Source organism: Cloeon dipterum, chromosome 4, assembly GCF_949628265.1.
Source record: "Cloeon dipterum chromosome 4, ieCloDipt1.1, whole genome shotgun sequence".
In the NCBI taxonomy this organism is placed as follows: domain Eukaryota; kingdom Metazoa; phylum Arthropoda; class Insecta; order Ephemeroptera; family Baetidae; genus Cloeon; species Cloeon dipterum.
Genome location: NC_088789.1, coordinates 1,955,937 through 1,976,794, shown reverse-complemented (window position 1 = coordinate 1,976,794; position 20,858 = coordinate 1,955,937). Strand labels below are relative to the sequence as shown.

The following is a 20,858-nucleotide window of genomic DNA, read 5'->3' as shown; positions in this document are numbered from 1 at the left end:
CGCGAGGCAGAATTCACGGCGGCTGCCCACGTGACATAATTTTGCCCGCTGCTGGCGCGGCTATGGCTGAGACCTCTGGAAAAATCGTCTCGCGCGGCACGATCTTTAAACAGGCAGCTTTGGTTTCAGTCAGTATTTTTTTATAATTCAATTCAGAAATCAAGTTAAAGTTTTGTTATAAAATTAAAGCTTTCACAATTAAGCGACCGCCTTCATCTGCAAAACATGGCAATTAAAAAAAAATTAGGGAGTATTGCAAATGAAAACAAATTTTAATTCCTTTGTGCATGATATCTTTTTATTGAGATAACCTCACAAAAAAATATGAGATGCTCATTTTTGATGCAGTATGAAGGAAATACCACTGACACTGTAAGTTGAATTTCAGTAAAGAGTTTAACACATTACGGCCATTAAGCGCTAAGGGTTGCCAGTCTCCGATTTTTACATGCTGTCAAAATTTTTCATCAGCTCAGAAATCAAATGCTCTTCTTCATGGAAAGTTTCCCAAGCGGCAGCTGAAAATTTTAAAAACATAATTAACACCTATTCAGTTATTAGGATATGCAATATACTCACCCTGACAAGACTTGGAGCAGTAATAGTGAACATTTGGAAATTCAGTTTTCAGGCATTCTTCACAAGTTAAGAAATTCTCGTTGACAGATTTCTTGCACCAGTTGCAAGTGTGCTTTTCAATATCATTTTGCTGTTTTTGCGCCTCTTGCAGGGCTTCTATTCCTGGTTTTTCTTCTTCTTGAAGTGCTTTATTTGGAGGTTTTTGTGCGTCTTGCAGGGCTTTAATAACTGTTACAAAAAACTATTAAAAAAATAATTAAAATTTTGAAAAAATACTTACCCTCCTTAGGAGGCTTAAACCTTTTCTTGGCCTTTCCTGGTTTCTTTTTGCCATCATCACTGCCTTTAGAGTCCGTAAAACCAGAGAAGTCGCTCATATTAACCACCGGCTGACCATTATTTTCCATCAACGGAAACTCCCAGTCCATGTCACTAGCCGTCTTGTAGATCTCTTTGAAAGCAATTATGAAAATTATCTTAAAAGACATTATAAATAGAACTAAAACTAAGAAACGAAGCATTTTTAAAAATGAGCATGTCACGCCAACGATATGCATGGCAATATCAGGCATTTTGTCACTGGCCAACCTGAGATATTCTTATTAATAATAACGTGTGACAAATCTCAATTATTTCCACTGCGACCAGCAGTTGAATAAATTGCTTGAACATTTCCCTTCACAAGGCAATTTCTTGCAAGCATTCTTCCAATTCCATAAACACACAGCTACAAAATTATTTAAAACATTTATTTGCCAATGTTTGAGCGATTGGCTTAGGTTCATATATAGTTAACTATAAATTACATGTAAATGCTTATTTGCACTTCTTGTTTTAAGACCAGCGAATGACATGTCATTAGACATCTCATTGTCAGCCACCCACATTTCGACCGGCGGCTGGCTTTCTGGCTCCGAGCCGTCAAAGTCAAAACAGACGTCAGCGGCTAGCTGGCAAAATTTTGTCAGCTCGGCTGGCTTGCAGCCGGCTCATGTGCTTCTTACGACAGCATCACTCAATAGTCACAACTTTGATTAAACAAGCTGTAAACTGCAGATATCGTCAATACCCGAATTCTCCCGAAACACATAATGCAAAGTCAAAATTCTCAAAAATAGGGTCTGTTGGTAAAACCATGAGTGGCTAGTATACTGGTATCCCGATCATGAGAATTTTAAATCTTTCATAAAATTTTTTATTTTTTTAAAAAAATGCGCAAAATTGCAAAACGCAAAAAGTTTGTTTTTTCTGGAAAATGAGGATTTTGCTAACCCTGGTTGCGATTTACACAAAGTTGCAGGTATTACGAAAAACCATTATCGACTTATTGAGTAAGAACTATACTTAAGAAAAATATATAAGAAACATTACGGCACAAAGAATTTTAATTTAGGGCGCGTAAAAATACAATAAAAATATTAAAATATGATAAGAGACGCAAACTCTGGCTGGCTGAGCCTATAAAAAATGTCAGCAGCTCGAGAAAAGGATCGGCTGATTGTGAGTCAGCGTGGCTGGCTCAGATGTCTAGCTGTGCTATTCATTTGGCTTTCACCGAGGCTTAAAAACAAAAATTGTAATTTTTCGGAAAACACACTGAATAGAATATCAACATACCAATATGATCTTCAGCAACACGAGCATACGGGAGGATTGGTTCGATCAGCAAATTTGTCTCTTCAAAATCTCCTCTGATGAATGCAGCAACAAAGCTATTATTTGGCAGTTCATGGAAAGCCATTTCCTGGGAAATCAGACTTCTTGCTTTACACAACGCTTGCCAATATGTCCTATAATAAGAAAGTGCATGGAATGGTTTTTGACAGTTTCATCCAAACTTGGAATCCTACCAGTAAACTTGGCAACAGACGCAAAAAATTGACTCCTCATTCATTTTATGGCGATAAAACCTGGACAGACTAAAGAGAGAAATTATATTTCAGTTAAAAGGCTGGTGTTGAGTAGTAACCATACATGTAGTAAAAGTAACTGCGAAATGGGTGCAATGTGAACTCAATAGTGGACGCCTCACGCATTGATTCCTTAAACTCTGCTGTTCCATTTACAAGCCTGAGAGCATGATACATTTGATCAAATGCTCGGTGAACCATGATCAAAGTCTTGAATGGTTTGGATAGAGCAGGGTTTTGCGTTTCAAAAATGTAGTCTTTGCCGTAAACAATGTTGATCTAATTAAAATATTGTGTGTTAAATTGGTTTAATAAAATTCTTCTGCACTTACTCCAGTCAGTTTCAACAGTAACGTGATCAGCATGTTGTAGTGAAGTCGCCACGAATTAGAGTAAATATTCGTAGCATCAGTCACAAGAGTCTTGCTGAGTTCATTTGATGAATTATCAAATAAGCACCAGTTGGTGCACAAGAAAATTTCAGCCAGTTTGTGACACAGATCTCCATTCATCCGGTCAAGTACAGAATTAATCACTTGCAGAAACTAATTTGGGGGAAAATGAAGAAAAGTTGTTAATTAATTTTAAGCATCACTAAGAGCAATGAGATAAAAGTACATTTGATAGAGGTCTCAGCCGCGATATTTAAGGCGCCGGCAGTGGCTGTCGCAGCTAACCATATTTAAAACGTTAAGTTTGATAATGCTCAACATTTTTTCTCCTGCACTTTTTAATTTCTGCCCCTTTTTCATTGGCGGCTGGTGCAGCTTAGCAACATTCACGGTGCTTGGCGGCTAACCCATGCGACCCAAAATTGCTGGCTGGCTAGGAGCAGCGCGGCAGGCTCAGACCTCTACTTTTGATCCAAGAGAAAGCGCTGCTCTTGTCATAAATTAGTCAATTTGCTACCGTTTTTACCACGCATAATTTTAGATCAATAATTTATTTCAAGTTGCTATTTGTTAGTCAGACCAAGGAAATTCAGATAATTTGTGTTACAGAGTTTATAGCAGTCTTTTCCCAACTTTTAAAATAATACTTTTCACTGCAGTTCTTAACTACACTTGACTACCTTCCTCAATAGGACGCTCAAATAAAAAATGTAATGGTTCAAATTACAAATTCCATTGTTTGACCGGCCGGTTTTAACCAGGGTTGTTAAAAACAGGCAATATTTGCCGGGCATTTTTAAAATTGGTTTGGAATTTATGGCTAAAATAGGATTTTTACTACTAAAATATAGTTAATATTTTTTTTTGATGCAAAATTTATGTAATTTTAATTTTAATCCTGAAAATTTTTAAATTTAAGGTGGAGATGTGTTATTTACTTGTGTTATATTTTTATGTTAACTCCCTAATTTTTGCCAATTTAGCTGTCTAAAGACCGGGTTAAACCAGCTTGGCTGAAAATATTTTTCAAGCATCCAAATTCAGCATTTTTTTGCAGTTTGACTGCCATATGCATATATGAAGTAAGTTTGCTGAAAAAATTATGGAAAAAACAACTAGCAAAACAGATTACATGACATTTAAATACCAGCAAAGGGAGAAATTACAAAATTAAGGGCTATCTGGCAGCTCTGAATATTGTGTAGCTGTGCTAGCCACCATTGAAAAAGGAAATAAAACGAACAGTTGCAGAGATAGAAATTGGTATGGTTAAGCGCCAGTGAAAAAGTGCAGGAGAAAACATGTTTTCCAGCTGTAAAGCAATATCGAAATTCACGCCAGCCGCCAGTGAAAATAACCAGCCGCCGTCGAGCAAAAAAAAATTGACTTAGCTAATCCGGCCTGCAAGCAATCGCCTTAAATCACAAGCCTGAATAAATCTAACAAACTTCATTTTTTAAAATTAAGTAAGCCGCGCCAGTCACCAGACAAAATACGGCAAACCACCTATTTTTAAAAAGTACGATGAAGAAAAAGAACTAACCTTATTCAGCAATAAAGGCATTTTGATCTGCAGTTCAATAATTTCAACATCTCCAGTGTGTACATCTTCCAGGAGAATGTCCTGGTGGCTTGACATGAGCTGGCTAATTAGACCAAAGAATACGCCTGTGCATTCTTCAATTGGGGGCTGTTCCTCATAAAGATGAATGTAGCAGGGGTAGAGGTAGTGTAGGAGTGGAGCCCACTGCGCGGCTGCAGCATATCCATTGCTCGACCAAATGGAGTTCAATTGGAGTGCAAGTTGCTCCCGAAGCCACGAGCCACAGACACCTACGCCACACTCTAACTCCATGGGGCCTGAATGAACAATAATGATGGATTTTTACAACAGTTAACGCTACCAGTTACCTTCTGTTTTAAGAGACTCATCTTTTTCTACCGACTTCTGATCAATGAGTATGGATAATTCTGCCTCCTTGACGTCTCTTATGAATTCCAAAATGTGAGTGAAATCTCCCCCTTCGGCTTTCAGAGGTGAAACTGGTTCAAAGCCGCAAACATCCCCAAGCAGAAGAGCCAGTCTGTGAAGATGATTCATCTCGAACATTTCATAAGACAGATAGACCAAACTTCCAACCAAAGTCTACGGACCAAATTCGTTATAATTATTAAAAAATGTAAATTAGTTAAATTATTACCTTGGCAGCTGACTCAGAAAGCACTTGGTCAGGTGCTTTGAATGTGTTTGTGTAGTTCAGCAGAAGAAGACAGTGGCATCCAATTCTACCAATGATATCCATTTGGGTATAATTTCCTATTGTGATCAATTTGTAACTGGTTTGCTGATTCTCGTTAATATAAATTAAATCACCCTGCATTGCTGACAGAGGCTTATCAAAGTTGCCAATCTCCAATTCTAGATTGACCACTCTGCTACATTCATCTGCTGGAATGTACCCCATGAAGGCCATTGCAGAAACTACTTCTTTGACGAATTTCCCTTTCTTGTTCCACGAATTATTCCTAACCAGTGCGTAAGCATCACTTCCAAGTAATCCTATAATTATATATACATATGTAAAAAAATGTGAGTTTAAGGCTAATCCAATTGGCTATTTCACCTTTGAAGAGTGGCATCTGGGCGCCGTTTTCAAGCAACGGAGGATCCTTCCAAAAGTTGTAACTGCATTCCGCCAAGCCAATTGGATCATGAATTTTAATAGATGGATCTTTTTTCTGTGAAGGACTCTTGTAGTACTCAAAATTCCTTAAATTTTGATCATTAAATGCAGCCCATTTTAGTATTAATTGTTTATCCTTACCATGGGTGCCCAGAGTAATAGCAACTTATGTTTTCGTCCAGTTCAAAGTACGCGGGGTTAACATATTGTCCTTTAAAACTGAACTCTTTGAAGCATTCAGTCTTGAGACAACGAAGACTACTGTAGTCTTTTTCAGTAAATGCTTTCAAGCAAATTGAAATCATTGCTTGGAATTTGCCAGTAAATTCCCGCATTTCTGCGTACATGTCATTCTCGTGGCAGTAGAGACCAAGCAGAGTCAGTTCCTTCACCATCTTGACAGTCGTGAGTACTTCTTTGACAGGTTCAATGTGTTCGACAGGCAGTGGCCACACTTGCAGGGGGATGGTCTCCCTTTCAATCTATAGAGATTCTCATTAAAATTAGGGTTATTTATTAAGGCAAAAGAAAATAGTACCTTGAGAATAGAAAAGAGGGCTACAACAAACCATTGCTGCCTGATTGTGTAATTAGTCAGGAATTGACTGAGCACATCTTTACAGGTGAGGAAAGCAATTGCGTCTGATATTTGGTCTTCAGGCAGCAAAGCCTCATTGCAGTTCCAATTTAACAGAGTATGACCTGTGGCCACCAGTTGCTTCTTTTCCTCCGCATTGACGTCTTTTGAAGACGCCAACAGATGGTTCATTACATTCCTAACGGGAACCACAGTGCACCATGAGGCGAACCACGCAGAAATCTTCATGCTGTGCAGTCCTTGGATGTTTCGCTCGTGGTACTTCAGAGCCAAAATAGGAGGAACGGCTAACTGGACGCAACTAAATCTAATCTTTGCAAGGTCACATGCAGGCGCTTCAAAAGGATGGTTGTTCTTGTTTCGCTGAAAGGATAAAAATCAAGAAATTTGAGTCCCCATTGAATGCAAGATGTTAATTATTATTTAATTTCTAGATTTATTAAATACAATTTTTCTTATTATATGTTGACAAGTGGCTTTTGCGGACCAGAGTTCTGAAAAACCTGGCAGGCAGGGTTGCACTGGTTAAACTTTGTCTATTTTTATATTCACCATATGATATGTCACTGTCAGAAAATTTGTTCATCATTATATTATTTTATATATATTTAAGTGTTGATGAAAATCCCAAAAAAGCGGGCTTAACTATCTGGTCTAACCCAGTTTCAACCTAGTCGGTAAACTCAGGACCCTGCCTTGGGACCTTAGGGGAACTGTCTATCGATGCGACGTAATTGATCAATTGACTCAATTAAAAGTGACGAAGCCAGCAAAACCGCGAACAAACAGTCTGAGGATGGATGAGAATGTAACATAATCTGATGTGTATATGCGACCTCCCCAAAAGTCAATAAAGATGTAATTAATTAATTTAGAAGAAAAATAGGATTGCAATTAACCCATAGAAGTGAAGGACTATTAATTACCTTCAGGAGTATCTCAATGAGGGGTGCGATGACATAAAAATGTTCTAGAATAGGTGGCGAGCAATAAGAGATCGGCTTCCAACTAAGCACCTGCATGCTGCTCAACTTGCACTTGAAAAGATCAAGTGTGTGATTATGATTAATCTCTTGTGGCTTCACCTTCTTGTTCCACCACGCGACCTCTTTCAACGGGACCTGCAGGACTGAACTGGCCAAGTCTTCCTTCCATTTGTCCCGCAAGTACATCTCCAGTTCATCGGGAAGGTAGTCTTCACAGCGCCACTCAGCTGGCATTTCCCACTCTGGCAAGCGCTGCTTTTCAGCCAGCTGCTTCAGCAATTGCGTCACGAAGCCAGCAACCCTCAGATAGACACACAAAATTTGGCGCATCTGGTGAAATAATATTAAATTTGGTGGACAGAAGCGAATTGTTTTGATTTCAATTTTACCCCGTAACTCAAAATTTCAGCAACATGTGAGTCGCAGGTACCTGTAGATAGTAAATAATTGCAATTCCGGATGAGCTTTTCTGGGTACATTTCCTTGATGGTCTTCTCCAAACCAGCTCGCTCACTGTATTTTTGAGCTGTAAAATCAAATCTAAATATTTATAGCCAGTAATTACAACGATTTTAAATTTTAAATTGCGCGATAATGAATAAGCGGGGAAAAATTGAGATTAAAATATTTAATGCTCACTTTCTAGGAATTCACTGATCCTTGGGACATGAAATCTGAGTGGCTTCAAGGTGAAGCTAGCGCTGAGCAACGCGAGGAATTTGATCGCCCTGAAATATTCAATATCAATAAAAATTACATATTATCGCCAACAAAGGTGCCAAGTTAACCCTATTTTGCCTGCAGCCAGGTTTCGTAAACAATGGACGAAAACATAATCTGTGCATAGACAAAAGTACACTCGACCAAGACCTCTTTTTACTTCTCGTCTGAACGAAATCAGCTGACGGGTCCAAAACACAATGTCCTGGAATAACACGTAAGCATACAAGCAGGGTTGGACAGAGCAATATTAGCATGCGAATTAATACTATTACCTGCTTGGTGATTAGCTCTATACAAAGCTTTCTGTTTGCTTGAATATACTCAAATTCTTCTCTAGTAAAAAAATCATCAACATGACGTCTATTTTTCACAGATACCTCCATTTTTACGACGATGCAGTTTGATTTTCAATGGATCTGAAATTCCAAATTAAAATGATTAATTGGGCATTAAAAATCTGCATTATGCAAGAATCAGAATTAGTTTTCATCCTAACACGAATTTAACACGTGAAAGAAAAGAACGAACATAATATATAGTTTGTTTCAACACAACAGCTAATATATAGTCAAAATATATGTTGTGTATCTTTCTGCATAATACCAATTTTTGTGAATATAAAAGGAGAAAGGACCGTATAATAACCTGGACAAAGGACGGAACGAGGAGAAACGTGGCCCTCACGTGCATACCAAGTATAAGAGTACATGTACCTAGTTCAAACCATGCAGTTACTGATTTTGTGTTCTGCGAGGTTAAGCCAGGATCGTTCTGCGCGTTTGGCAGGTAGGAGTCTCTTTTTGGAGGGAGCACTGCTGTCGCCCTCGCACTGGGTCTCCCGTAGGAGTCCTCGGAAGTGGCATGGCATGTTGAGTTGGCTGTCTTACTCTTACCAGAGGAACGACAAGAAGACAACGGCCACAACTACCAACGAAATATCCCTTTTGTCAGAAAGATTCAAATAAAAGTTGCCAGATGGCTTTAGCGGAGGTATAGCTGTTTGTGTTCATATAGGCTTTGGCCGACTACTATAAACCTCTTAATCTGACGAAAGGAGCCCTAAAGGGGCCACCAAGATATTCTGACGAGTTTGATGACGATGCCTATCCAGATTTGTTTGTTGAAATAAGAGGAATCTTAAGAGTTTGCCTCCCTCCGCGTCCGCTTTTCCAGCGAGCGGCGCGATGTTGTCTGAGGGCGACAGCAGCACGTGGGCTAGCCAAGGACTTCAGTTGCAGGGCCGAGCCGAGTAGAGTGTATTTCAATGCCAAACTTTTGTACTGTCTGGAACTTTTATTGACGGAACTGGTATTGTTCCGGTTTAAAATTGAAACTAGAGAGGGGACCAGGGACATAGGGATTACGGGAATTTTGTATTTCGAGACAGGGATGGGACGGGACAGAGACAATCTTCAGCGGGACGAGGGACAGTTTTATCGGCAGCAATGGCAGAGTGCAGAATTAAAAGCCTAAAGATTCTCACTTTGTCAGTTCGAGGAGGAAAGGCAAAGCAATTAGGGTTCACCAATTTTGCAATACGCAAAAATGCAACACTGTTTTTTTTTTTTTTTAGAAAACAGTTGGAAAAACACTAGTTTTGGTTTTATCTGCGTTTTACGGGATTTTACCCAGAAAGAATCATATATATTTCGTGCCAAAATAGTCAGAAATTTTGGAATATTGCGATGAGATACAATTTTTGGTCTCTTGGTATAACCAGTGCAGGGTTCGCAAAAACACGCATTTTTTTCGGAAAAATCTATTGCAAAAACTTATTAGCGGATCTTTCTGCAATTTTTAATGAAAATAATAATTTTTATTGAAAATAAAAAATTTACACGACCAAAAATAGGGATTTTTAAAAATTAGAAGAATTTTTCTATGAAAATTTTTCTACCTCCATAAAGAATTCAGTAAAAAACCATATTCTTGTATTGCCTTTTCCAGTATTGTTTGGTATTGTTCTGGTATTGAATTTTGAAAAAAATCTGGCAAAACAAGAACAGTACCGGAAATCCGGTATTGTTTTTTGGTCTTGTTCTTGAAATACACTCTATAGTGCCGAGGAATTAAAGATACCGGCACAATGCATTTTATACAATAAATCATGTTAAACATAAATTTTTGGTAACAAATCTGACATTTTTTCGTTACACATTCTTCAGGAAGAGGTACAAGAGATAAATAAAATACATATACATATATAGCAAATAATACAGCTCAAGAATTTGAACACGAAAATTTTGATATATATGTACATATCATACATAATGAAATACATACGAAAACAATGCTTACCGTCATGCACTGATATTTTGCGTCAGGACTATATTTGAGTCGCGATTAATTTGTGCGGATATAAAAGAGATAAAACGTCAATAGAAAAAGTTATTATCGCGACTTCTCATGACAAGTGAATTTAGTGCAACTGCAACGCGGGAACTGAACACCGAGATCAGCTGTCAGGTGCACACGTGGCTTCGCCTTACCCTGGCGCCTGACGGGTGAGTCAGGGACTAGCACAGACCCGGACTGGCGCCAAATTGTTTACCGAAGACCTTTGATTTTTACGGCTCACCAAGCAACCGCAGCCTACTACCCTCCCTCCCCCTCCAACCCGAACTTTCATAATTTTGGCGGCTCGAGAAAAGGATCGGCTGAATCGGCGCGGCAGGCTCAGATGTCTAATTAATGTATGTGTTATTAATTTGGCTCCCACCGAGTTTAAAAACCAAAATTCCTGCAAACTGCATAGGATACCAACATATCACTCAGACCTTCAGCATACGGCATGGTGTTGGTTTAATCAGCAAATAATAATTTGTCTTGTCTAAATCTCTTCTGGCAAATGCAGCAATAAAATCGTCAAATCCAAAGCTTTTGGCAGCCATGGCCATTTTATTGGGAATCAGACGCCTTTTGCAATACACAACACCTACAACTGCATGAAATTTTTTTAGACAGTTATATAATATATACGTTGAAGCATACGAAAATTTTGATAAAATGAAATACATTCGGAGACGTATGTAATGCTTATCGTAACTGCATCACTAACACCAAAGGCGAGTGGAGAAGCAATAAAGAATAAGAAGCGCAGTTAGGAGCCTCCCCCACGCAAACGCGACGGTGACATAATGGGCAAAAAGCCCAAAAAGCGTCTCCTAATCCTAATTAGCCTAATTAGAGAGGGGAGCAGGAACAGATATTACGGGATTCTCCCGTCCCCGAATTTTGTATATCGGGACAGGGACAATCTGCAGCAATGGCATATTAATGAGAATACTTTTGTAATAAATTTAATTGTAAGGCACTCTTCCGCTGCGATTTCAGACTCTTTCTCTTTAGCGGATTTTGCCCTTTGCACTTTTCAATTTTTGACCCTTTTTTAACGACGGCTGGGCGGCTGCCCGCTGCTTACACGTGAACCTAAATTTAGTAAATTTAGCAGGGCTGGCGCGGCGCTGCACGGCAATAAATGGCTGAAGCTGAAACCTCCGGAAAAATCATCTCGCGGGACGATCTTTTAACAGTCAACTTTGGTTTCAGACTTAAAACCCTGATCAGCAATATAAAAATTGACAGTTATTTTTTTACATTCAAATCAGGCTAAATTTTATTTTTAAATTATATCATCGCGGTAAAAAAAACCAATACATACTGGATATAAACATGGCCTGTTAAACGGTTATTCACGAGTTTTCTCAGATGAACTTCAGTTTGCAAAGGTTTTAGCACAAATTAAGCACACTTTGAACGTGACGAGATGATGAATGTTGTCCTGCTTGAAAAGTCGCAACATGATCTTTTGTGCAATCATGCACTTTACCTCTGCGTTTCTTCCTCCAGTCGCGTTCCGCGTTGCAGTCGCAGCTGAGCGCTCACGTCAGACAAATATGTTGTCTTCCTCATTTTTACGCGTAAGTCAATTTTTTCTCCCTTTCTGTGGAGTTACATTGTAACGTATGTAGTAGATACAAAAAAGTTCTATTAAGTGACCAACATAAACATATTCAGCTGTCAGCTGCAGCTTTGATCGCAGTGTTTAGTTCTTGCGTTGCAGTTGCACAAATTGAGAAGTCAGAATCGCAACTGATTGAAGAATATGGGGGACTCACACTTTTCGCCCAACACTCACACTTCTCGCTAGGATAGGGCATTACATTGATTCTTCCCATCAAAAAACGAGAAGTGTGAGTGAGCGGAAAGTGTGAGTCCCCCATATGTACTATTGACGTTTTATCTCTATTATGTATGTATGGCAGACTCACCATTTTCGCCCAACTCACACTTCTCGCTAGGATAGGGATTAACATTGAATCTTCCCATCAGAGCGAGAAGTGTGAGTGAGCGGAAAGTGTGAGTCCCCCATACATTCAGATCTCCACCAATTTCGCATTATAATCAATCGCGACTCAAATTATATGTATACATAATCTTGACGCAAAATATCAGTGGATGGCAGTAAGCATTATTATTTTAGTACATACATATATTATTATAAACAAACTTGTTCGTATCTATGTATGTAATCCCTATCCTAGCCATCCTAGCGAGAAGTGTGAGTTAAGCGAAAATGGTGAGTCTGCCATAGCCCATATGATACATAATCTTAAAATTCTTGAGGTAATAATAGATACGCACACACATGTTTTTTTGTATCTGCGTATTGTACATATCTCTGATCTTCCTGAAGTATATAATATAAGATACATTATAGAAAAAATATCAGTCAATATGTACATAAACAATATATATATCCAAAAATTTATTTATTAACACGATGTACATACATACATGTAGATAACACAACATCATGACTGTATTTTGCTATGTAGATATGATACATAACATTAACTTGATTGGTAAAGAATAAATCAGTCCTCTATTTCCACTTTCTACTACATAGATACACATAATGTAAAAAATGATTACATAATGATCTGTATGTAATTGTGTATAATTTTCATGTACATTACGATGCAAAAATCACTAACTTTAATCAATTGTTACATACATTTGCGCAAAAAAGCGGTCGAAGAATGCTATGAATTTTGCTCAAACTCCGTTTTAGTTTTGTCATGCTAATTTGCAGTGTAAAAGAAATGTTTTGGGGAAATGTGGTACATTATTTATTGGGGAGGAAACCCCCTTTCTAAATCCTCAATTACATACATCGAATATTTATCGAGCGTGGCACTAATACAACAATAATTTGTGTTAATGTAGATATACACAATTTGAATTATTGCCTTTGTGTTGTAACAAACTTCGTTCATTTCATTTGGAAAATTCACAATTCTCGTTCGCCCACACACCTCTCGGCTGAATTTAAGCTGAATAAAGGGCCACATGTTAGAATGAAAACGAGAATTTTATTCTGATTTTTGCATGAATAATGCAGATTTTTAATTCCCAATTAATCATTTTAATTTGGAATTTCAGATCCGTTGATAATCAAACTACATCATCCTTGAAATGGAGGTATCTGTGAAAAATAGACGTTATGTTGATGATTTTTTTACTAAAGAAGAATTTGAGTATCTTCAAGCAAACCGACAGCTCTGTAAAGAGCTAATCGCCAAGCAGGTACTGATATTAATTAGCATGCTAACAGCTAACACGGCTCATGCTTACGTGTAATTCCAGGATATTAAGTTTTGGACCCGTCAGCTGATTTCGTTCAGACAAGAAGTAAAAGGAGTGCTTGGTCAAGTGTACTTTTCGCAGTGCTCAGACTATGTTTTCGTCCATGGTTTACGAAACCTGGCTGCAGGCAAAAAAGGGTTAGCTTTTGGCACCTTTGTTTTCGATGTATACTTTTTATTGTAATTGTAATATTTTAGGGTGGGCAAATTCCTCGCGCTGCTCTGCGCCAGCTTCACCTTGAAGCCACTCAGATCATATGTCCCAATGATCGAAGATTTCCTAGATGGTGAGAAATTCAATTACATTTTTTCCCATTTATTCATTATCACGCAATTTAAAACAAAAAAATCGTTGTAATTACTGGCTTTAAATATTTTGAATTTGATTTTACAGCTCAAAAATACAGTGAGCGAGCTAGTTTGAAGAAGACCATCAAGGAATTGTTCCCACCGCAGCACATAAAAGATTGCGATGAAGTATCTGAAGGTCTCTGCAGCAAAACTGCTGTTGACATTTTAAGATGCGAGGTAAAATTGAATTAAAAAAAATAGCTTCAGCAGTCCACAACATTTAATATTTTCACCAGATGCGCCAAATTTTGTGTGTCTATCTGAGGGTTGCTGGCTTCGTAACGCAATTGCTGCAGCAGCTGGCTGAAAAGCGGCCCTTGCCAGAGTGGGAAATGCCAGCTAAGTGGCGCAGTGAAGATTACCTCCCTGATGACCTGGAGGATTACTTGCGGGAGAAATGGAAGAAAGACCTGGCCAGTTCAGTCCTGCAGGTCCCGTTGAAAGAGGTCGCGTGGTGGAACAAGAAAAAGCAGCCACGAGAGAGGGATTACAAACTTGACCTGTCCAAGTGCAAGATGAGCAGCATGGAGTTGCTTAGTTGGAAGCCAATTCCTTATTACACGCTACCAGTTCTGGAATGTTATTTTGTTGGACCCCTCATTGAGATTCTCCTAAAGGTAATTTAGTCGCTTGCTTCTATGTGATAATTAGAATCGTATTTTTTCTATCATGTCTGATTCTATCAATCTGTAAAATGTATAGCAACCCTTCGCCACAGGGCCCCCTTTGACCAAATCTTCATCTTCTCATGTATAAAATAGACAAATTTTCTGATTTAAGCACTAATCAATATGCCCCTTGATGAGGCGCGTTCGCTCATGTTCGTTTTTACAAAATTGGATTTGGATTTAAAAAAAATCTGCCGTATTTTCGGAAAATTTGAAATTAGCAGCCCCTGACCTGATATCACTTTCATCACTTTTAATTGAGTCTATTTGTCTGTTGATCAATTGCGTCGCATCGATAAGACAGTTTCTCGTAGGGCCCAAGAGGTGCAAGTCACTTCTTGTTTCTTGTCATGACGTAAAATTAAATATTGTGTGTTTATTCAAGCAAGTAAATTATAATTGAAACGTTTTGCAATGAACTCAAATTTCATGATTTTTATCCTTTTAGCACAACAAAAAGGGCCATCCTTTTAAAGCGCCGGCATGTGACCTTGCAAAGATTAGATTTAGTTGCGTCCAGTTAGCTGTTCCTCCTATTTTGGCTCTGAAGTACCACGAGAGAAACATCCAAGGACTACACAGCATGAAGATTTCTGCGTGGTTCGCCTCATGGTGCACTGTGGTTCCCGTTAGGAATGTAATGAACCATCTGTTGGCGTCTTCAAAAGACGTCAATGCGGAGGAAAAGAAGCAACTGGTGGCCACAGGTCATACTCTGTTAAATTGGAACTGCAATGAGGCTTTGCTGCCTGAAGACCAAATATCAGACGCAATTGCTTTCCTCACTTGTAAAGATGTGCTCAGTCAATTCCTGACTAATTACACAATCAGGCAGCAATGGTTTGTTGTAGCCCTCTTTTCTATTCTCAAGGTACTATTTTCTTTTGCCTTAATAAATAACCCTAATTTTAATGAGAATCTCTATAGATTGAAAGGGAGACCATCCCCCTGCAAGTGTGGCCACTGCCTGTCGAACACATTGAACCTGTCAAAGAAGTACTCACGACTGTCAAGATGGTGAAGGAACTGACTCTGCTTGGTCTCTACTGCCACGAGAATGACATGTACGCAGAAATGCGGGAATTTACTGGCAAATTCCAAGCAATGATTTCAATTTGCTTGAAAGCATTTACTGAAAAAGACTACAGTAGTCTTCGTTGTCTCAAGACTGAATGCTTCAAAGAGTTCAGTTTTAAAGGACAATATGTTAACCCCGCGTACTTTGAACTGGACGAAAACATAAGTTGCTATTACTCTGGGCACCCATGGTAAGGATAAACAATTAATATTAAAATGGGCTGCATTTAATGATCAAAATTTAAGGAATTTTGAGTACTACAAGAGCCCTTCACAGAAAAAAGATCCATCTAATAAAATTCATGATCCAATTGGCTTGGCGGAATGCAGTTACAACTTTTGGAAGGATCCTCCGTTGCTTGAAAACGGCGCCCAGATGCCACTCTTCAAAGGTGAAATAGCCAATTGGATTAGCCTTAAACTCACATTTTTTTATATATGTATATAATTATAGGATTACTTGGAAGTGATGCTTACGCACTGGTTAGGAATAATTCGTGGAACAAGAAAGGGAAATTCGTCAAAGAAGTGGTTTCTGCAATGGCCTGCATGGGGAACATTATTCCTGCGACTGAACGTAGCAGAGTGGTCAACCTTGAATTGGCGAGTGGCAAATTTGATAAGCCTCTGTCAGCAATGAAAGGTGATTTCATTATGAGAAATAGCAAACCAGTTTTGCAGATTCAGATTCAGAAAGATGTTTTTTGTAAAGCTGAAATTGTCACAAATTGATCACAACAGGAGGAGATTATGCCAAAATGGATATCATTGGTAGAATTGGATGCCACTGTCTTCTTCTGCTGAACTGCACAAACACTTTCAAAGCACCTGACCAAGTGCTTTCTGAGTCAGCTGCGAAGGTAATAATTTAATTACTATACATTTCATTATAATTAAAAAGAATTTGGTCCATAGACTTTGGTTGGAAGTTTGGTCTATCTGGCTTATGAAATGTTCGAGATGAATCATCTTCTCAGATTGGGTATTTTACTTGGAGTTGTTTGCGACTTTGAACCAGTTTGGCCTCTGAAAGCCGAAGGGAGAGATTTCACTCACCTTTTGACGTTCATAAGAGTCACCAAGAAGGCAGAATTGTCCAGACTAGATGATAAGTCAATAGAAAAAGAAGAGTTTCTTAAAACAGAAGGTAACTGGTAACGTTAACTGTTGTAAAAGTTCATTCATTATTTCTCATTCAGGTCCCAAGGAGTTCGAGTGTGGTGTAGGTGTCTGTGGCTCGTGGCTTCGGGAGCAACTGTCACTCCAATTGAACTCCATTTGGTCGAGCAATGGAAATGCTGCAGCCGCGCAGTGGACACCACTCCTACACTACCTCTACCCCTGCTACATTCATCTTTATGAGGAACAGCCCCCAATTGAAGAATGCCTAGGCTTATTCTTTGTTCTCATTCACCAGCTCATGTCAAGCCACAAGGACATTCTCAAGGAAAATGTCTGCACTAGAGATGTCAAAATGATTGAATTGCAGATCAACATGACTGCAATGCATAATAAGGTTAGTTCTTTATTTTCGCGATAATACTTTTTAAAAAAGCGGCATACCGAATTTTGTCTGGTGACTGACGCGGCTGACTAAATTTAAAAAAAAAATGGAAGTATTTAGAGGTCTCATAGCCTTGAGATTTGCAGGACCAGCCGGCAATTTTGGGTCGCCAGCTGCTGGTGAAAAAGGGTAAAAAATTGTGCAGGAGAATAAAAATCGTTTCCATTTAATCACTATCAAACTTCACGTTATAAATATTGTCAGCCGCTATAGCCGCCAGTGTAATTGGCCTGCCGCCGCTTTAAATATCGCGGCTGAGACCTCTATTTAAAGTTCTTTTATCTCATTGCTCTTTTTAATGCATTAAAATAACAAATAATAGTCTGACTACTTTATTTTCTTGATTTTCCCCAAATTAGATTCTGCAAGTGATGAACTCTACAATTGATCAGATGAATGGGGCTCTGAGTCACAAACTGGCTGAAATTTTCTTGAGCACAAACTGGTGTTTTGATAATTCATCAAATAATGAACTCAGCAAAACTCTTGTGACTAAGGCTATGAATAATTACTCTAATTTGTGGCGACTTCACTACAACATGCTGACCACGTTACTGTTGAAACTGACTGGAGTAAGTGCAGAAGTATATTATTAAACCACTTAAACACAATTTAATATTTTAATTAGATCAACATTGTTTATGACAAAGACTACATTTTTAAAACGCGAGCCCCTGCTCTATCCAAACCATTCGAGGCTCTGTTCATGGTTCACCGAGCAGTTGATCAAATGTATTGTGCTCTCAGGCATGAGGTTCCTGTAAATCGAACAGCAGAGTTTAAGGTAGCAATGTTTGAGGTGTCCACTATTGAGACCACATTGCACCCATTGCGCAGTTACTTTTACTACAAGTATGGTTTCTACTCAACAGCAGCAAACCTAAAAGTAATTTCTCATTAGTCTGTCCAGGTTTTCTCGCTGTGACGTGGATGAGGTCATGTTCCTTTACACCTGCAGCAAAGATTTCTGGTAGGATTCCAAATTATGATGAAACTGTCAAAAACTATCTCATGCACTTTCTTAATATAGGACGTTTTGGCAAGCGTTGTGTAACGCACGGCGTCTGATTTCCCAGGAAATGGCCGCCATGGCTTCAATAAAGCTGCCAAATGACAGCTTTGGAAAATGTGTTGCTGCCTTTATCAGAGGAGATTTTGAAAAGACAAATTTGCTGATCAAACCAATCATTCCGTTTGTTCTTCTTGCTGATGATGTTTCTGGTATGTTGATATTCTATGCAGTGTGCTGTCTGAAAAATAGGCATTTCAATTTTTAAACTTGGTGAGAGCCAAATTAATAACACAACTAGTCATCTGAGCCAGCCGCGCGACTCACAATCAGCCAATCCTTTTCTCGGGCCGCCAGCCGCCGACATTTATTATCGGCTCAGCCAGCCCCCCAGACTTTTCTTGTTTGTGTTTTTATAATTTTTTTTCACGTGCCCTGCTAAATTAAAAATTTTCGCGCCGTTCTGTTTCACGAATATTTTTCTTAAGTAGTTATTACTCAATAAGTCGATTATGGATTTTTCGTGTTACTTGCATATTTATGTAACTCGCAACCAGGGTATCGCAAAATCCTCATTTTACAGGAAAAAACAAACTTTTTTGCGTTTTGCAATTTTTGCGCATTATTAAAAAAAAAGGATTTTCCATGGAAAATCTAAAATTCTCATGATCGGATGGCCACTCGTGGATTCTACCTTTTTTAATAATTTTGATCTTCATTAAAAATGCATCATGTGTTTTGGAAGAATTTGGATTTTGGCGATCTCTGCAGTTTACAGCGTGTTTCATCTAAGTTGTGACTTTTGAGTTGTGCAGTCTTTAAAAAAGCAGATTAGCCGGCTGCAAGCCAGCCAAGGCGATGAAATTTTGCCAGCTAGCCACTGACGTCTGTTTTGACTTTGATGGCTCAGAGCCAGAAAGCCAGCCGCCGGTCAAAATGTGGGCGGCTGAGTGAGATGTCTAATGACGTGTCATTCGCTGGTCATAAAACAAGAAGTGCAAATAAGCATTTACATGTAATTTATAGTTTACTATATATTAATCTAAGCCAATCGCTCAAACATTGGCAAATAAATGTTTTAAATAATTTCGTAGCTAAAGTCTGTGTGTTTATGGAATTGGAAGAATGCTTGCAAGAAATGGCCTTGGGAAGGGAAATATTCAAGCAATTTATTCAACTGCTGGTCGCAGTGGAAATAATTGAGATTTGTCACACATTATTAAAAAGAATATCTCAGGTTGGCCAGTGACAATATGCCTGCTGTTGCCATGCATATCGTTGGCGTGACATGCACATTTTTGAAAATGCTTCGTTTCCTAGTTTTAGTTCTATTTATAATATCTAAGATAATTTTCATAATTGCTTTCAAAGAGATCTACAAGATGGCTACTGACATGACCGTGGAGTTTCCGTTGATGGAAAATGGTCAGCAGGTGGTTAATGAGGAAGACCTCTCTAGTTTAAGGGACTGCAAATTTTGGACCTCTTCCAGCAGTGATGGTGGCAAAAAGAAACCAGTTAAGGCCAAGAAAAGCTTTAAGCCTCCTAAGGAGGGTAAGTATATTTTCAAAAATTTCAATCGTATCTTCAATAGTTTTTTTGCGATAGTTATCGAAGCCCTGCGAGAGGCACAAAAACAGCAAAGTAAAGCCCTGCAAGAGGCACAAAAACCGCAAAAAGAAATTGAAGAGCACACTTGCAACACGTGCAAGAAATGTGTCAACAAAAAGTTCTTAACTTGTGGAGAATGCATTAAAACTGGGTTCCCAAATGTTAACTATTACTGCTCCAAATCTTGTCAGAGTGAGTATATTGTAGATCCTAATTTCTGAATAGGTGTTAGTTATGTTTTTAAAATTTTCAGCTGCCGCTTGGGAAACTTTCCATGAAGAAGAACATTTGATTTCTGAGCTGGAAAAGAGTTTTAACAGTATGAATTAAACTCTCTACTGAAATTAAGCTTATAGCATCAGTGGTGATTCCTTCATACTGTACAAAAATAAAGCATCTCATATTTTTTTGTGAGGTTATCTCTATAAATTAATAGATGCACAATTTAGGAATTAAAATTTATTTTCATTTGCCCCCAATGCAAGTTAGGTTTTTTTTTTAAATTGACATATTTTGCAGTTGAAGGCTGTCAACTAATATTGAGAGCTTTAAAGAAAAAAGAAAAACATCCTAAATTTTTATGTTACTCTTGAAATGAGAAAATTTTTTGTGACTGCTTAACTCGCGTAATGCTAAATAATTTCTGTCACTTGATATAAATACCGCTGATTTGCTAGTAGGGTGGACAAGTTCCTCCACACAAGTTGAACAATGAAAAAAGAAAAGTTTATCGACTTCCTGCACCGCTTTCCAGCTTTTGGCAACGAGTTGTGTTATTTTTAGTCTCTGTACTCAATTATCAATTCGGGAGTATTACGTACATAAGGAGGCCTGACCAGCACAGCCATCCACAATTTATCCAACTGCTGGTCTCAGCAGAAATTATTGAGATTTGTCACAAATTATTAGTAAGTGTCTGAGGTTGGCCAGGGTCAATATATATATATATCGTTGGCGTGATATGCACATTTTTAAAAATAATATCTAGATAATTTTCATAATTGCTTTCAAAGAGATCTACAAGATTTTTACTGACAAGGACTTAGGAGTTGCCGTTG

The 20,858-nt window shown here is 38.4% G+C and overlaps 3 protein-coding genes and 1 long non-coding RNA gene across 4 annotated transcripts; 1 reads left to right on the top strand and 3 right to left on the bottom strand.

Annotated features, from left to right (window-relative positions):
• Positions 1-291: 291 nt before the first annotated feature.
• LOC135944181 (uncharacterized) lies at positions 292-4,737 on the bottom strand. The gene is made up of 8 exons (XM_065490971.1): positions 4,425-4,737; positions 2,822-3,034; positions 2,554-2,768; positions 2,430-2,498; positions 2,197-2,369; positions 860-1,030; positions 580-807; positions 292-518 (listed from the first exon to the last, which is right to left on the bottom strand). Exons 1-8 carry the CDS (start codon positions 4,734-4,736, stop codon positions 445-447), a joined length of 1,455 nt encoding a protein of 484 aa, XP_065347043.1. The 5' UTR covers position 4,737; the 3' UTR covers positions 292-444.
• A 44-nt stretch (positions 4,738-4,781) lies between these two features.
• Positions 4,782-7,497, bottom strand: LOC135942303 (uncharacterized). The gene is made up of 7 exons (XM_065488341.1): positions 7,090-7,497; positions 6,104-6,526; positions 5,707-6,047; positions 5,506-5,651; positions 5,256-5,441; positions 5,083-5,198; positions 4,782-5,027 (listed from the first exon to the last, which is right to left on the bottom strand). Exons 1-7 carry the CDS (start codon positions 7,477-7,479, stop codon positions 4,782-4,784), a joined length of 1,848 nt encoding a protein of 615 aa, XP_065344413.1. The 5' UTR covers positions 7,480-7,497.
• Positions 7,498-7,559: 62 nt separating this feature from the next.
• On the bottom strand, positions 7,560-8,301 carry LOC135944558 (uncharacterized). Its single transcript, XR_010575348.1, has 4 exons — positions 8,145-8,301; positions 7,938-8,074; positions 7,789-7,877; positions 7,560-7,675 (listed from the first exon to the last, which is right to left on the bottom strand). It is a non-coding gene; the product is annotated as an uncharacterized LOC135944558 (long non-coding RNA).
• Positions 8,302-11,733: 3,432 nt separating this feature from the next.
• LOC135944019 (uncharacterized) lies at positions 11,734-20,248 on the top strand. Its single transcript, XM_065490698.1, has 20 exons — positions 11,734-11,792; positions 13,318-13,461; positions 13,522-13,658; positions 13,719-13,807; positions 13,915-14,048; positions 14,108-14,488; positions 14,988-15,410; positions 15,467-15,807; positions 15,863-16,008; positions 16,071-16,259; positions 16,358-16,476; positions 16,532-16,763; positions 16,816-17,132; positions 17,540-17,752; positions 17,809-18,032; positions 18,082-18,150; positions 18,211-18,401; positions 19,561-19,743; positions 19,798-19,992; positions 20,054-20,248. The coding sequence occupies exons 2-20, from the start codon at positions 13,351-13,353 to the stop codon at positions 20,128-20,130; spliced, it is 3,771 nt and encodes a 1,256-aa protein (XP_065346770.1). The 5' UTR covers positions 11,734-11,792; positions 13,318-13,350; the 3' UTR covers positions 20,131-20,248.
• Positions 20,249-20,858: the final 610 nt, after the last annotated feature.

Coding starts and splice junctions, on each gene's coding strand:
- LOC135944019 (XM_065490698.1), top strand. CDS start 13,351: ATGGAGGTATCTGTGAAAAATAGACGTTATGTTGATGATTTTTTTACT. Junction 18,151..18,210: donor ACCTGCAGCAAAGATTTCTG/GTAGGATTCCAA, acceptor TTCTTAATATAG/GACGTTTTGGCAAGCGTTGT. Junction 18,402..19,560: donor TCTTGCTGATGATGTTTCTG/GTATGTTGATAT, acceptor TTGCTTTCAAAG/AGATCTACAAGATGGCTACT.
- LOC135944181 (XM_065490971.1), bottom strand. CDS start 4,736: ATGGAGTTAGAGTGTGGCGTAGGTGTCTGTGGCTCGTGGCTTCGGGAG. Junction 2,499..2,553: donor CGCAGTTACTTTTACTACAT/GTATGGTTACTA, acceptor TTCTCTCTTTAG/TCTGTCCAGGTTTTATCGCC. Junction 2,370..2,429: donor GTCTGTTGCCAAGTTTACTG/GTAGGATTCCAA, acceptor TTCTTATTATAG/GACATATTGGCAAGCGTTGT.
- LOC135942303 (XM_065488341.1), bottom strand. CDS start 7,479: ATGCGCCAAATTTTGTGTGTCTATCTGAGGGTTGCTGGCTTCGTGACG. Junction 6,527..7,089: donor TCATTGAGATACTCCTGAAG/GTAATTAATAGT, acceptor TTATCCTTTCAG/CGAAACAAGAACAACCATCC. Junction 6,048..6,103: donor CCCTCTTTTCTATTCTCAAG/GTACTATTTTCT, acceptor GAATCTCTATAG/ATTGAAAGGGAGACCATCCC.